The 17720-nt window shown below is 38.9% G+C and overlaps 1 protein-coding gene across 1 annotated transcript in view; it reads right to left on the minus strand.

Moving 5' to 3' along the window:
• The window catches only part of CLTC (clathrin heavy chain), a 65870-nt gene extending 50410 nt beyond the window's left edge, over positions 1-15460 (minus strand). Inside the window, exon 1 of the mRNA XM_047834027.1 lies at positions 15118-15460. Within this exon, the coding sequence (XP_047689983.1) occupies positions 15118-15159 (42 nt within the window). The 5' untranslated portion in view covers positions 15160-15460. The remainder of the gene's footprint in view (positions 1-15117) is intronic.
• Between the last annotated feature and the right edge of the window lie 2260 nt (positions 15461-17720).

Consider the following 17720-nt stretch of genomic DNA (forward strand, 5'->3'; position numbering starts at 1 on the left):
GAAGGCACAAAATATGCATTTCCATCGTTGCACAGTCTAATGAAGGGCAATGTTTTCAGACGTTTTTCCTGAGAGTCCAACAAGGAGAAAAAGGTAACTTAAAATTAAACTCTGGCAAAATAGGAAGGACAATTGGTAAAGTTATACAAGAATTTCAAACAAGACAAAAAGACGGAGGAAAAAGTAGAACCTTCAAGTTTTAAAGTCCAGATAGCTTGCAGGAGGCTTGAGAGAAAAAAATCTGCAAAGTTCAATACTAGCAGAAGTGAGAACCCAAGGGAAAAACTCCTCAATCTAGGTGCTCTTTCCCCTCAAGAAATCACTACACTTTCAAACAGCAAAGGCCCAGGGTTACAAAGGATTAAGAATGTGCAGATATAATAAGATATAATTTCTTCGAAAAACAGGAGAAAAGAGAGGACTGTCTTTATGCTTGATAAACTGCCACTGCCTCAATTTCTAAGATATTCATCAATATCATAACGCTTTTGGAGAAAGATACACAACTGTATGATGAATCTCTAATTTAAAAAATAAGTGTGGAAAAGATTGTATTAAAATCAGAGATATGATAAAAAAAAATTTTAATTTTATTTATTTTGAGAAAGAGACAACATGGGCAGGCACAGAGAGTGAGGGAGAGCCAGAATCCCAGGCAGGCTCCCTGCAATCAGCACAAAGCCCAACACAGGGCTCGATCTCAAGAACCTTGAGATCATGACCTGAACCAAGAGCAAGAGTTGGGATGCTTAACCAACTGAGCCACACAGGCACCCCTAAAAAAAAAAATTTTTTTTTTTTGAACTTCAGCAGAATTAGATTCAGAAATCTATGTTGAAGGCTCATCAGTTTTTAATGACTTAAAAGCTTTGTTTTTCCTGTCTTGATTCTGGAACTATACTTGATTTGACTGTAAACATGGCAACAGAAAAGAGAAAGTGTTCATTCATGCTTGAGCAAAGCATGCCTAGGCGCTACGTGGAGGGTTAAAGTGATTTAGCACACATCAAGCACTTAAAACAGTGCAAGGCCACATAAGCACTCCCTATTTCATGGATTTATTTTATGGATTTCTGCCATTTTACAGTACCTACTCCGGGACTGTGACATCATGATATATACTTTTTCAAAACAGAATGGCTCTGATGTCATCCTACTAACATTACATAGTCAAACCTACGGTAGGCCAATTTGCTTTACTCAAAACACATTACTAAACACAGCTTAGAAAACCCTTTATATATATGGCAGGAATCAGGAACCCAGTGATGGTTAGTACCTTATTAGAATACATTAGTGATTAAACTATGAAAATAGTGTTAAAGGGACTGAATGGACTATGGCTGTATGCAATCCAATAATATGCATTTATTATAAAAGGCAGAAAATGCTAGAAGACAATACAACCAGGTAAAACCATGCACTTTCTTTTCTTACGTTTATTTTTGAGAGAAAGAGAGAAGGAGAGAGTGCACATGGGAGGGAGCAAGCAAGGAGAGGCAGAGGGGGAAAGAATCCCAAGGAGGCTCTGCACTGACAGCAGAGTGCCTGATGTGGGGCTCAATCCCACAAACTGCAAGACCGTGACCTGAGCCAAAATCAAGAGTCAGATGCTTAACCAACCGAGCCACCCAGGCACCCCCATGCTATTCTTCAGTGCCCAATTCTTGGACTAAACAGGAAGACTCTGTTAGCACAGTCTCTATCACACAGCAACCAATCACAATTGTTTGTGCCTACAAACATCATATAATTAAAGGAATATTCGTCTTGCTTTGAGCCTACTAATTTCAACCAACAGTTGTTACATTTGATCAATAGGAACATTCACTGCAAACAGCCTTCTTTATAAGCATACTCAGGGAGTTTGCTTCCTAATGAATGACTGGTAAACTCAGAAGAGAACTCATTTACCAGCTGTATCAGCTGAAAATCAAAATACATTAAAACTTGTGTTTATGACAGCATTACTAAAAACATGTCTCATAATTAGTGCTTAGCTTTACACTTTCCAGATCCTTCCTCCTGGTTTCATCTGAAGAGTTACAATGGAAAGGAAGTACATACAAGCTAGTATATTTCAGATGAGTCTATTTTGTAGGTACTCCATGTATTGTCCTATTTCAGTTACCTTTTCTGTAAATGAATCCTGTATCTTGATAAAGACTTACTAGTAAGTGTTACCACTAGAAAGTTAAGAAGTCAACAATTTGAGAGAGACCTGCTGATACCTGGATATCACTCAATGCTGTTATTTTTTCAATGTAGTTACTTTGAAGTTAAGTGCCTGAAGATTTGGTTAACTTCCTATCCCAAGTATTCCACTCAGCATAATTTCCTTTAAAAACCCCTAAACATCCTCTACCTTCATTAATATCAATCACAGTGGGAAAAAAAAAAAAATGCTGACACCAGTCACTTCACTGAGCCCTTGAAACTAGCCATGAAACTAGCAGAATGTCAAATAAAAACTGCAGTTTGTCTTCTACAGGAAATGAAGACAAATGCTGAGAATGCAGCATTCCTTTAGTTCTTCCATCAACAGGATACTGGCCATTGTTTTGTGTACTCCACACATTTCAAGCAAGAAGTAAAAATGCTTTTAACTCTTGCTGACCCTTTGTTTCCACTCCATGTTAGCCTTTCAGGCAATTACGGTCTCTTAGGAGAATTTGACTCTGGTCACTCACTCCAAAATTAAGTACTACATTCAAGAAGGAACCACAGTTGGACTGTAAGACTATTAGTTTTGGTAAATTATCAGGAAACTCAAAAAGAATTTTTCCTACTTGTAGCCAACTACTGACTGGAAAATTTTAAAACCTTAAATTTGACTCACTCTTAAAAAACAGTCCAATAATTAGATGAAATATTACACCTCGATTCTGATCAAACTACAGGGGAATATTGGGAAGTTTTTAAGTCTCAAATCTTGCAGATTCTCCAAGGTCATGTCCTTTTCTGCATAAATGTCATTCAGCTGGCACAGAGCAAGTGAATGCTACCAAAATCATAACTGATTATAGGTATGTATGTTATGTGTGTTAGGGGAAGGGAGGGGGGTCGTAGACTTTATCCAAACACTCTTTTCGGAGTACTAGAAATGAGGCTTACTTTGAGGGTCCAAGATTATAAAACTTAGAGCTGACCTAACCTAAAATTCTTCAAAGGATGATGTGAATGTCCCTAGGCAGACACCACAGGCTTGGTTTCCCGGTGTAAGTAACTAAAACATCTGGTCAGTTTCCTTACTATTAAAATTGTAAAGGTCCCAAAGAAATTTCATTCTATGACACAACAACTTCCCAAAATGTATTTTTAAGTGGGAACCCAGTGATTCAGCCCAACCCCGTTACTGCTGCACATATTCATGTCTTTTTCTAACTTATACCAACATATCTGCTAGGAAATTAGACATTATATGGTTAGTGCTCATTTTCCTAGTCGGAGCAATCATTTAAAGCATGATCAGCACAGAGGTGCTACAAGTTACAAGGCCAGAATCAATTTTTTACATGTGAATCACTGGACTATTTCCTTGTGAACCTAAATGCCAAAAATTCCAAGTTCAACAGAATGAATGAATTAACACTCAGCATGGAGAGTTACAAGCTTTCTCAAAATCATTTAGTATTAGCAAAGTCAGGGAGTCTGAAACATTAAAATAACTAACTGACCAGGATTTATTTTCCAATACCTATTGAGCATCTATTATTTGGCAACTTAACATCAATTGAATATTTTATAGCCTGCTATTTATGTGTGAAACTGCTTTTCTTTACTTTCTGTTAAGCTATAAATTTGTCATCACTACAAAGGTAACAACCTACAAGGAAAATAACAGGTTTTAGGCTCAGAGAGTTTAGAGTATACAATTTGTATGTAGCTCATATTTTCTAAAAAATGGAAAAAACCTTCCATCCCAAACCCTATAGATACTGCTTCACTGTGGTCAGGGAAAGGGTATGCTATGGATGCTTATAGATTTTTTTTTTTTTTTTTTAATTCATGGTACTAAAACTTCCCCAGGCCTGTCTCAAATGCTGAACGCTTTAAATCTTGTTTCCTCTTTCACAGCAGTTAAACTTTCTTCCATTGTCTAAAAAGAGCTTCCAATTATTTTGGTTTCTATAACTCTTAGATTTGTAACCTATTCTGTCACACCTCCTGTTCTTTTAATTCTGGGATTTTCTCTAAATTTAAAATCTTCAAGTTAATCTTCCACATTGCTGATGTCCACAGGGGCAATTCTGCTCCTAACTGCTCCAGGATCAACTGTTTCTGTATATATTCTATTACTGCAGCTTTCTATTTGTATTGTATCAAGTTTCTTTACATGCCACAGATAATGCCAACAGTTCTCTGAAGTTTTCTTCCAGTTCCAATAGAAAAAAACTTTTAAAGATTTCCTCAGATCTCTTCCTAGTTCTAAAGTATTTTTTCCATAATCATACATTTTAATTAAAAGCTACTGTATGCCAGACACCACACTAATACAGACAATTCTACAGTAAATGAGCTATGGCCTCCTCTATTCAGTGCATAACAAGCACACAACGGTGTGCAACAACGTTTACAACGGTGCAATTACAAGGGATGCATGCCTAGCCCAAATATATGTAGGGGAATACATGGTGTCTCAGAAGAAATTGAAATACCATCTAAAGAAGGACACACAGTTAAAGAGAGGACAGAGGGGCGCCTGGGTGGCATGGTCGGTTGGGTGTCCGACTTCGGCTCAGGTCACGATCTCGCGGTCCGTGAGTTCAAGCCCGGAGTCAGGCTCTGGGCTGATGGCTCAGAGCCTGGAGCCTGCTTCCGATTCTGTGTCTCCCTCTCTCTCTGCCCCTCCCCCATTCATGCTCTATCTCTCTGTCTCAAAAATAAATAAATGTTAAAAAAAAAATTTTTTTTTTTAAATAAAGAGAGGACAGAGCTACAAAACTTGGGACAGAACAGATAGAACTAAAAATACCATTATGTACCCAAGTGGGGTATTTATTTTAGCAAGCAGACCATTCCCTAGACACTCAAAAAAGCTTTTGACTAGTATTAGAATGCAGAAAAACTAGAACTCTCATACATTGCTGGTGACGATGTAAAATGGTACACCTGCTATGAAAAAACAGTTGGGCAATCCCTCAAAAAATTAAAACACAGTTCTAAACCATATGACCTGGCAATTTCACTCTTCAGTATATATCCAAAAGGACTGAAAATAGGTATTCAAACAAAAACTTTAATGTTCACAGCAGCACCATTCATAATAGCCAACAGGTGGAAAGAATCCAAAGGGGAAAGTGGGTGATGGGCATTGAGGAGGGCACCTGTCAGGATGAGCACTGGGTGTTGTATGGAAACCAATTTGACAATAAATTTCATATTAAAAAAAAAAAAAAAAAGAAAAAATATTTAGTCATCTGAAAAAAACAGAATCCAAATGTCCATCAACTACTGAAAGGACAAATAAAATGCAGTATATCTTCTACTCAATGGAGTATTGAGTAAAGGAATGAAGTATGGGATACATACTACAACATGGATGAACCTCAAACATTATGCTTAGTAAACATTAGACAAAAAAGGTCACATATTGTATGAGTCCACTGATAGGTAAATCTGTAGGGAGAGAAAGCACATTAGTGGTTGCAGGGGATGGGAGGGGGGTGGGAATGAGATACTTCTTAATGAATTTGGGGTTTCCTTTTGGGAGATGAAAAGGTTTTGGAAGTAGATACAGGTGTTGGTTGCACAATGTTGTCAATGTACCATTAAATTGTTCACTTTAAAATGATTAATTTTAAATAAATTTCATATATTGAACAAAAAAATAAAAATAAATAAATAAAATGATTAATTTTTGGTTGTATGAGTTTTATCTCAATTTTAAAAGATCTTTGGCCCTATTAAATTCTTAGGAATTAGATATGCTCAATACATACTTCAAGTAGTCATTTGACTTAGTTTATAAAGACATTTAAAATTATAAGATAATTTACAGGGGTGCCTGCCTGGCTCAGTCAATAGAGCATGACAGTCTTGATCTCAGCGTTGTGAATTCAAGCCCCATGATGGGGGCATGGAGCCTACTTAACAATAAATAAATAAAATTATAAAATAATTTACTTGAAAATGTTTTTCTACTCTTCACATTTCAGAAACCATGTTAACTCTTCATATGCACTTTTTTACACCAGTGTTTCCATAAACACTGGAAAATCCTCTCCATTCCATTAAAGTGCTTTAAAAAAAAAAAAAAAAAAATCCAGGGGCCGCGGGTAGCTCAGTTGGTTAAGCATCTGACTTCAGCTCAGATCATGATCTCGCAGTTTGTGGGTTCAAGCCCCATCCCATGTTGGGCTCTGTGCTGACAGCTCAGAGCCCGGAGGCTGTTTTGGATTCTGTGTCTCCCTCTCAAAATAAATAAGCATTAAAAAGAAAACAAAATTTAAATCCATTAAGGTACAATCATGGGAATTTTAGAACATACCTAAAATTCCATCTGCATATTAGGAGAGTTGTTTTTTTCACTTGTTTCTGGATTATGATCTCCAGAAATATACCCCTAATAGATTGAGTTTTTGAGGGATACTTAAAATGTTTCTTACCCCATCCAACAGTTATAACTGTGAGGCCAGAGAACGATAATTATTAGATATGTTACATTTACCTCTTACCAATCCAGATGGATTTCAAGCCTATGATAGCCTTCAATGAACATGTTGCAGTATTCAAAATAGAAGTTAGCTGTGAGAGGACTCAATAAATGTGGAGACTTGGTAAGGCTTTTAATATAAGGGAACTCCTTCTTGAAGAATATTTTATAGTAAAAAAGAAAATCACCTTAGATTTACCTAGTTCAAAAGGGAGAAATATACAGTACCAAAGAGAGTGGAGAAAGACAAGAATTTGTAAACCATGTTCTCCCTATGGGTTTTTTCCCTAATTATTCACCCTCAATGAATTATCCAAAGTCACCTGTTTGCCAAGTTGAGTATACATGGTTAATCTTTGGCTTCACTGTGTCCACTATGGTGGTTTTTAAGTCCTTTTTGTCAGCTAGTCAGAAACAGATGAAAGCAACTCTCCCAAATCCCATTTTCATCTACTCTGATTCTCAGTCAATAGATGGGAGTCATCAAATGGATTCTCCTCTAGAGCCTGGAGGAAGGATACAATCCTGCCAAAACTCTATCATCTCCTATGGGATTCATTTCAGCCTGTCCTCTAAAACTGTAAAATGAATTTGTTTAAAGCATTACATGTGTGTGTGTATACACACACACACACACACACACACACACACACACACACACCCCTCAAGGTCATCAGAAACTGCAATCCCTAGGATCCCCAGAGTGCATCACTATTAGAGTTCTTCCCTTCCCTACTCCAGAAATGGACTGGATGTGGAAAATAAAAGGAAAGGGCCACCTGGGTGGCTCAGTCAGTTAAGTGTCAAACTCCTGACCTCAGCTCAGGTCATAATCTTGCAGTTCCTGAGATAGAGCCCTATGCCGGGATTCTCTTGGGATTCTCTCTCCCCTGCCTCTCCCCAACTTGTGTTCTTTCTCTCTTTCTCAAAATAAACAAACACTAAAAAAAGAAAAAGAAAATAAAAGGAAAGAATCTGGTGTAACTCCAAGATCTTGGCTTCAATAACTGGGTACATGGTAGGTTTTTTTCCCTTTTGCATGGCATATATATTCTACTCTACTGGATAAAGAGAGACTCTGCTCTAGCACAGGTCTAAGAAAGAATACTTGAGTATCTGTATAAGCTAAGTATTATGATATAAACACAAAAACACACCCCAGTATAACTTTCCAATTGCCAAAAAGTATTATTTTAACTTAATGAGGAAGTTCAGAAAAGATAAAAAGATCTCAAACATCTGAGACATTTTCCACAATAGAACACAGGAGAATTTAAATTTTTTAATGTGGCAAAATGATTTCAATGCACTCAATTCCTATTATTTCAGAAATAAGCTTTAAAATCTGCTTTACTTCAGAACTTAAAAGTCCTATTTACCCAATGAGTCAGAACAGGAAGTACGAATATAACTTACTGGTAGTTCTACCTCCAAAGCAAAACCCTACAAGCCTGTAACCATTTCTCCCCTCTATGGTTATGCTATTCACACTGAGCAAGCATGTTCAACTCCCACTTTCCTCCTCACCCCCACCTCAAGTGCCACTTTTCCTAGAGTTCTATTCAAGTTTTACATTACAAAACATTTACATTTACAAAAACATAAATAATACAGTAAAATAGAAGTTTCCTGCTTTCATAAGTGGCTTTAAACTAAAACATATTCACACTCTGGTCATTAAGAAAAACTCTCTTATAGACATGTTTGAGAAGTTCAGCTTTGAGAGGGATAAAGATAATCCTCGTTACCAGTTAACCTGATCCCAATCATTCTGCACAATTTTCTAGTGGGAACCTGAATAAAGCCCTTTAAAAACATCATCTAAATAGCCACTTAAAGCATAGAAAGTCAAATGTTAGCTCACTGGCCCCTACTTTTCTTATAATATAAAAACTATTGGGGTGCCTGGATGGTTCACTCAGTTGGGCATCCAACTCTTGATTTCAGCTCAGGTCATGGTCTCACAACTTGTGGGTTCAGGCCTGCATCAGGCTCTGCACTGATAGTTCGGAGCCTGCTTAGGATTCTCTCTCTCCCTCTCTATTGAGCATGCAAGCATGTGCTCTCACACTCTCTCAAAATAAAATAAAACTTAAAAAAAAGAACTACTGACCTAAAAACAAACCACTGGCAGAATGTGTACATCAAAGGACACCACAACATAGATGCAAACAAACTGCTATATTTTGCAGTTCAAATTATATAGACCATTCATCAACGTGCCACACTGCAAAAAGACCAAGTATTAAAGTCTGGCCATCCACTTATTAGCTGTCTGACTCTACAGATTAACTGCCATGAACTTCAGTTTCCTCAAGTGCAAAATAAGGCTAACCCTACCTATCTGATGGGATTTTCTTGCTAATTAAATAAGATCATGAACATACAATATTTAGCAGTGTCCTCAGTACACAGGTATTCAAATAACTCTAATGGTCAATTAATTTTGATTTTGTAGATGTCAGGACAATTAAGTTTGTTTTGTTTTATTTTAGAGAGAAAGTACAAATGGGGGAGAGGAACAGAAGGAGAGAATCCCAAGTAGGCTCCACACTCAGGGTGAAGCCCAACATGGGGCTTGATACCACAACCCCAGAATCATGACTTGGAATCATGACAGTGGAAATCAAGAGTTGAACGCGCAACCAACTGAGCCACCCAGGTGCCCCAAGATTTGGTGAATAGTTAGGGCAAATTTAAGTTAGGGCAAAATAGAGGCATATGGGTGCCTAAGTCAGTAAGAGTCCAACTTCAGCTCAGGTCATGATCTCAGGGTATGTGAGTTCGAGCTCCACATCAGGCTGTACGTTGTCAGTGCGGAGCCTGCCCCTACCCCTACCCCACGTTGTGTGTGTGTGCGTGCTTGCTCTCTAAAAATAAACACTTTTTTTTTTAAAGTTAGGGCAAAATAAATTATATCTTTCATAACACACAAAAAAAAGGAAACACAAAATCCAACTCTGACAGCTGGGTTTTGCATAATGCATTTAGATCCAAGCCTCCTGCCATCCCTTTGGGTTAAGAGCATTAGCCACAGGCACTTGGCCAAGAAGGGGGAAAAAACATCTAGAGCTGACTTTGTGAAGTAGCTTCATCATGACATATATGCAAATAAATTTAGAGAAATAACCTCATTCTAATATAAAGGATTGAAATATCAGTTATGAACTCATTTCCCATGTAAGTGAGAACATTCATTTCAACATAGGACATATATAACACCAGCAAAGGTCTGATTGGCATTCCAGGCGGGTATTTTATCAGATATGATGATCAGGTTTGTCAAATGTATCTGACCAAGGAACACTAATTAAAAATGTACCAATGGCATACAGTGAGAGCTCATGGAATATAATAAAAAAAATTAAAAATTTTCTTTCTTTTGGGCACATGTCAGAGAGGGATCACTTTTGTATCATACAAATATTTCTATTAAGTCTTGCACAGCATCAGACATTATATAACGTGTTGCAATTATGTGTGGACAGCCTTTGCCAGTTAACCAACGCAAGCTATAGTCAGTATTGTTCATCACTTTGTCCCTAGTCTAACATAGTTGCTGATAAGTACTCAAATCTTAGGTAATTATCAAACACTTATAAACCATAAAAATCTAGGTGTGCAAATAAAATACTGTATCACTGGTGGTGAGCTACATGAATAAAATGTACTGGACAAAAATTTTATACCCCACAATTCATGTTCCTAAACTGCTACATCAAGTACTTTCACATACATGACCTCAGATCTTTACAGTAACTTTGTGAAGCAGCAGGCCTATTTTACTGAGAAACAGAAAAGGTTAGTTTTGTTTTTTTTTAATGTTTATTTATTTTTGAGGGAGAGAGTGAGACAGAGCACGAGCAGGGGAGGGGCAGAGAGAGAGGGAGACACAGAATCGGAAGCAGGCTCCGGGCTCTGAGCTGTCAGCACAGAGCCCGACGCGGGGCTCAAATCCACGGACTACAAGATCATGACCTGAGCCAAAGCCAGACGCTTAACCTACTGAGCCACCCAGGCACCCCCAGAAGAGGTTATATACTATATACTCCAATACTCTCCAATATTATAGCCACATTTCACAAGCCACATGTGATCTGAGCACCTGGAATGTGGTTGCTGTGACTGAATTTATTTTAAAATTTAATTAAAACTAAATAGTAACTGATAATTGATTCAATTATGGAAAACTTATGTTTGGAATAACCTAGATAAGCAAATCTGCTTTTTCAACTGTAAATATCATGAAATCTAAATACAGAATATTTCCAATGAAAAGAGGGTCTGAAAGGAAATGTGCTTACCTGTAAAATACAAATCAGATTTTGAAAAATCACTACCCCAAGAAAGGAATGTAAAATATCTCATTTGAAAATGTTATACTCCTTACGTGTTGAAATTTTAACATTCTGGTCAAATTAGAACATCCTCAGAGCAAAGTCCAACAGGAAAAAAGCGAAGTAGGATACTGTATAACTTCTCTTAAGGCCAATCATCCTATTTCTTTGAAATATTTTGTGTCCAAAGATCCAGGTTCAAATCCCATTCTGATACTGTGTTCCCTTGGACAGAGTCTCACTTTTTTTAAGTGTTTAAGGATGTCTGGGGGGATTAAGTGAAGACTGAAAGCACCCAGCCACATATATTCATAGGGCAAAACAGGCTCTCACAAGAAGTCTACTGTTCCCTTCATTCACTAGTCACTGTTCATCACCACCACTTCCCAAAAGAGACAGTATTCAACTAACACTTTTTTTTTTCCAACAACTTTCAAATAATGAATGTTTTAATTTTGGTTAATAAAATATTCTAAACATACAAATATGGGTGATCAGATAAACCTTCACTCTTACCAAGCCTATAAATGTACAGTCCAATGTAGTAGACAATAGGCTGATGTGGTCATCTACATTTAAACTAATTAAAAAGAAATAAAAGTAAAAACTTAGTTCCTCAGTGACACAAACCACATTTCAGTATCCTTATGTAGCTAGTATATATTCTTTTTTTCCTTTTTTTTAAATATTTATTTATTTGGGGGAGAGTGCAAGCAGGGAAGGGGCAGAGAGAGCGAGACAGAGGACCTAAAGCAGGCTCGGAGCTGACAGGCTGACAGCAGTGAGCCTGATGTGGGGCTCAAACTAACAGTGAGATCATGACCTGAGCCAAAGTCAGATGCTCAACCAACTGAGCCACTCAAGTGTCCCACTAGTATATATTTTCATCACGGAAGAAAGTTCTTTTAGACAGTAGCTCTCAAAAAGAAAAATCACATCAGTAACAGTGACAGGAAAAAACATACTGTTAAATATAATTCAAATATCACAGGTTAAGGTTTCTAAAATCACGTATTTCACTATACACTAGCACGAAAACAACCATTGTTCTATATACACACAGTTCCACGTCTTACATTATCTCCTAAACAGAATGCAAGCATATTCACCACAATTAGCCACACCCCTTTAAGTAAATAGACCACTAGGAAAATTCTGAAAAACATGATACATCTTAAACTTGAAAGCTATTCCCAAGGTAAACTGCGGCAGAATTCCAGGCAGTATGCCTCTTCCAAGGAGTATAGTTAAGCATATACAATATCACAATAATAGCGGGCACTGCTCTCTCTTTGCAAATCAAAACAGCCATAGCAAGAACTTCTACCATTCAATTCACGACACATTCCAGGCCTGCATTTATGGATCAAAGAGAAAAAAAAAAAAAAATGGGTGGGGAGGTTTTTAATTGCAGAATTCAAGAACCTGGGTATACAGTAAAATGTGCCAATCAGCATAAAGATACTTAATGTGCCAAGAACTGAGAATTGCAGGCAATATTTTACATATAGTCTAGGATGTTTTTTACAATCTGCAACTCTAGCAATATCTTGCCCAAATAGGCACTCATCTGTTGACTATCAGCCTAGCAATCCTGAACACACACACACACACACACACACACACACACACACACACACACAACCTTCATAACTTAAAATACTTAACATTCATTTCATATAATTCCAAGCCTTGATGACAGATCCTTCAGTTGGCCAGAATAGTTAAAAATAAATTCATTTACAGTTCACCTTTGGAAATTTTCACAAAAACTAACTCTACACTCAAGTTCCTCAATTCTTGTTCCCAATTTTTATCCTAAGTGTTTCAGAAAATTTTCTGCTACTTAGCAAACTGGCAGAACTCAGGCCAAAGACCTGAGGTGCCTATTAAAATAATACTCATTAATTTTTTAAAAAAGAGAAGGGATAAAAATGAGAAGGTAGGAGATACTCTGTAAGAAGTTGGTGACTGGGGCCCTTTGCACCATTAACCATTATTAACTGGAAGTTAATTATTAACTGGAAGTTAACTTTAGGCATGGCATAGTACTACAAAAAAATGACTGAATTCTCCAAATACATTTGCAAAGCTGCTTTATACTCAAATCTTCAAATTATTTCAAAAGGAAATGGTTTCACTTGAATATATGGAGAAACTCAGAAATCAGACCCATATTAAATCTGTCTTCAATTAGTGACAAGGTTAGATTCCAATCTCTGGGATTATTTAACAATTCTCATCTCGTCTTTAATCGAAATGAAAAGCTACTGCTCAAATCACCACTAGTTAAGAAATAGGGTTTACTAATGGGACATACCTCTGCCTTGTAAACACCAACAGTACCTGTTTCTGTCTATAATTTACAAACATTTATCTACAGAAAGATTATATTTCAGCAACACTCTAGTGTGAGAATGAGCCTGTGTTTTCCCCTCACACCTAAAAATATTATTTTCCCAACTCTTTACATTTATTTACACTCCACTTTAACAGAAAGAACACAGCAATTAAAACTTGGAGCAAAAACAAGAACTTCTCTGTGTCCACTGTCACTTAACATTTTTTAACCTTTTGTAAAAGTGTTCCATTACTTCAAATGAGTTATCTGAAAAGCACAGATGACTAAAGGTGTGTTACTTATTTTTTAGATTTATTCATTACAATTCAAAACTTAAAGGAAAAAAATTTCTTGCTGATGCAAAGATGATTAATACCTGTAAAGAAATAATGAAGTTATGTTACGGATAGCCTAAATAGTCATCCTTTTTATTAACCTTTTTATTAACAAGAATCCTTTATGTATACCAACTGGAGAAAGTAAATAAAATAGCTTTCAACGGTAAGGTGTCCAATAGGCCACTAACAATATCATGTCAAACCACGGCATCTTTTATCATTATGAATTCAGGCCTTCAGAAGATGAGCTGAGGCAGGCCTCTTTAAGGGGGTATTTGGGAAGAAAACAAAATACATGAATAAATTACTGCAGCCAGAGTAAAACCAGGATTGGTGAACTAAGAAAATCAGAAGCTCAAAAACGGCTTAATTCAGTCAAGCCCTCCAATGATCATCTATCTGCCTGGGCCCGCCACGGGCAAACTGCCAGATAAGACAGTATGTTGCATAGGAAAATGCACCACGGGGAAGAACTCTAGAACCTACTAAAAGTAAGCCAATTGCAGACCAAACAACCTTGCATATCTCAGAACAGGTATGCTCTATCTCCAGGACTCTATTTCATTCCATGCAATCCTGAAGGAAGTACTTACGCCAAGCCCACAACTACCTGCTATACTCCAGCAGACCCCAAGATAACCTATGGATAACTCTTTCCCACCTCTTAAAACGAAAGAGGGGATAAAAGCTGTATCATCCCCAGAGAAATCAAGAAAGGAAAAAAAGACGAGTACCCCTAGGGACCTTGACCCCACGCACTGAGACTGACACCGCCCTGAGAAATACGTTCCCCCATTTACCCTCCTCCTGGTTCCTTCAGTGACCTTCTGTTCCTACTGCCTCAGGGAAGGCTTGAGGCAAGTCACTGCCGTTCCACCCACCCCCAGGGGAAGGTGCCTTTCCCAGTTGAGAGCCGCAGAGGGAGGAAGAAAAAAGGTTGCTCCTCCCCAGCCCACCCGCCCCACAACTGCCGAATACAGACACGATGGGGAAAGGGAAGAGAAGAGCAATCGGAGATGACAGCTCTGCACTGGCCTAGGGATTGAAAATCCTTGCTGTGGAAGAAACGCGGGAGATTCCTTCCCACCCCCCACCCCCACCCCACCCCCCGCCAAGCAACCCAAATGAATGAACTGAATAAAACGGCGATGGGGGGAGGGGGTTAGAATGCGCAGTTTTTACCACCCAGGAAGCGAAAATAGAGGCCCTCGAACCCAGGCCTGGCCTCGCTGCCTTTTGCACCCCGACTCTCGTCCTTTCTATCCAAGTCCCACACCATTAACCCTTAGGCTTTCCAAGATAGCGCCCCTATCCTCCATCTACCCCAATACCCCAAGCACCGATACCCACCCCGCTCCGATCCTGCTTTTTGCTTGGGCCCAGACTCCAGCCTCTTCCTTCCTACTACCCTTTCCTCAGCCCTCATAGGCCCGAACCCAGCCGCACCTGGAGATGCTCCTGAAAACGAATTGGCAGAATCTGGGCCATGGCGCTGTCGGGGTGTATGGTCTCCTCCTGTCACTGGGGCTGCGGGGCAGTGGCTGCCCAGGCTCTCCAAGGGAGAGGAGGAGAAGGGGGAGGGGGAAGGCTGGACTCAGCAGGATACTCTCCGGGGACGCAGGAAACTGGCAGGCAGACGAAAGAGCTCGGGTCGGGGGCGGAGGCTCCAGGGTCCGGGAGAGCCGCAATGGCGGAACCGGGCGCAGCGCAGACTCCGGAAACGGCTGAGCCCTGCGGAGGGATCCCGACGACAGAACTCCGCCCAAGGCACCTCACCCCCTCCGCCTTATGTACCCCTCCACGGAGTGCCGCGGTGCAGTGAGGCGCAGGAATTCGGAGCGCAGTACGCCGAGGAGCTCTCGCTTACTGCTGCGCCACGAGGGTAAATTAGAGGAATCGGAGGGACTACTTTTTTAGACTCATCACTTTCCCCAGCCTCCTTCTTTTCCTCCCCCCCCCCTTTTTTTGCATTTTGCCACATCATGCGACTAGCAGTGACCGACGTCATTTCCGTGGGCGCTTAGGTCCCACCCACGTACTTCCGGGTGCACGTGATGCTGGTCAGGAAGGGTCGGCTGATAGCTGCCAGAGTGCGGGGCGAGTTCTATGGAAGTGTAGTGTCTCCTGAGAATAGAGTGGCTGTTGGGCTGCTGTGAGGAATGGCGGTGTTACTCACTTTCCTTCTGGGCCCTGCCTATTTAAATTGATTCCCATACGAAGAGGACGTGGCGTGGGTAGATGGGCTCAGCCTCCCGCCCTCTCCGTGACTCAGGGAAACGGCCTCCTTGCAAGAGCGCTCTCTTGGCAGCCGCCTGCAGCACTCCTCCCCCGCCTACTTTCAAACCGTGGGTGGTTTCTTACATCTCAGGGAGTGGGAATGAAATGGGGTTTAAGATACTGCCTGCCCTTATGCACACCGTCCTGACGCTTGGAGAAGCTGACGCTTGGATTCTAACTAGAATTAGCAGTCTCTTTGTACGTTACCTAAATAATTGGCCCAAAGGACAGTGAAGGCCATTTATGAGGTGTCTGAAGCTGGCCTGATAGCTTTTATTTCTGCGGACATTTTGGCGGACACGTATGTGACATGAGTCAAGCTTGGTATAAAGAATTAGAGTATCATATATGTGCTACAGAATTGGACCAAAATTGTGATAGGATTTTTTAGCCACATCAAATGAGTCTGAAAGATCTCGATAATTAGTTTAAGGGAGAAGTTTGACACCTTTAAGGGTCTATGGTGTGATTAACACACGTTCTTCGAAAAAGGGTTTAGCTATTAATTGCTGTATTTCAGTGGGACCACCTTAACATTGCCCATTGATGAGCAGCGTTTGGGAATGTAAGCGCTTCAAACCTGGCTGGCACATCTTGTCTTCTAACAGCATTAATAGAACTATGGTATTCATTATCAATTAATAACCTTCCCAGTAGTTTATTGCTAAGGTATAAGCTGTAATATCTCATTAATGACACAAATGCAATAAAGGATACAAGAATTTAGTTCTGTACCTTTCATCTTTATAGGAGATGTGATTATTTTTCCAGAAAGATCTTGAGGAAAAATAAGCACATAGTAATTCTTTTTACTGGCCTTTTCAGTTAAACATAAAACCCTATTAGGTATACAATAATTCTGTGTGTTAAGCAGTTTTGCTTAGAGAAGTTTGCTTAATCATTTAAATTGCTTTTAATGTTTTTCCCAAAATATATCTCACCTACTTAGGATGAGAGAAGAATCTTTGGCAGTTTAGGAGACAGAGACTGTTTTGCATTGCAAAGAAAAGCCTTGTCACCATAAGAGTGAATATTTATGCTAGGCAAAATGTTTGAATATGTTCTGTATTCTGCAACCTTTCTAATTCCGGTTTAATAGTAGTTGCTTTCAATCCTTTTTGGAAATAGACAAATTCTAAATTAAAAATCTAAAGGAGTTATTGTTTTATTGCAGTAAAAGCAATAGCTTAATCGGGTTACATTTCTAATCTCAGAATCTGAGGTACAAGAGCTATATCATGAATGGGCCACCAAAATTTTCTTTAAGTTGTTAATAACTGTATTGTATTTTCATGCAGACCTGTAATTTTAAGCATTGTACATTTAGAATTCCCAAAGCAATTGATTTTAGCTTGGATATTTGAATGTATGCAATATCTTAACCAAAAGTGCACTGACGTTATATTAATGACTGCTGTGTCATCAGACATAGAAATGTAAAAATGCATTGTTTTCAGAAGTCATTTAGGGAGAAGAAAAACAGATTATAATTTACCAGTTCGTTTTGAACACTGCATCCTTCAAATCAATAAATCCAAAATGTTTCAAGAGGAAAAAAGGGTCCAGATGATAAACATTAAAACCCAAACCTGTACATTTTAAAGAGGAATAATTTTGGTTGAGGTAATAAAGAGAGCTTTTTACAGTAGTAAGTTGTTCCTGCTAATGGTATAAAGGCGAAAAGAAAGGTTATCCTTGGTTAGAAGTCCCAAAGGCAGAGTCACTGTTAGCAGTTACCTGAGCAGTAACCAAATGGCTTTGTTTTCAGATGT

Source organism: Prionailurus viverrinus, chromosome E1, assembly GCF_022837055.1.
Source record: "Prionailurus viverrinus isolate Anna chromosome E1, UM_Priviv_1.0, whole genome shotgun sequence".
Taxonomy (NCBI): domain Eukaryota; kingdom Metazoa; phylum Chordata; class Mammalia; order Carnivora; family Felidae; genus Prionailurus; species Prionailurus viverrinus.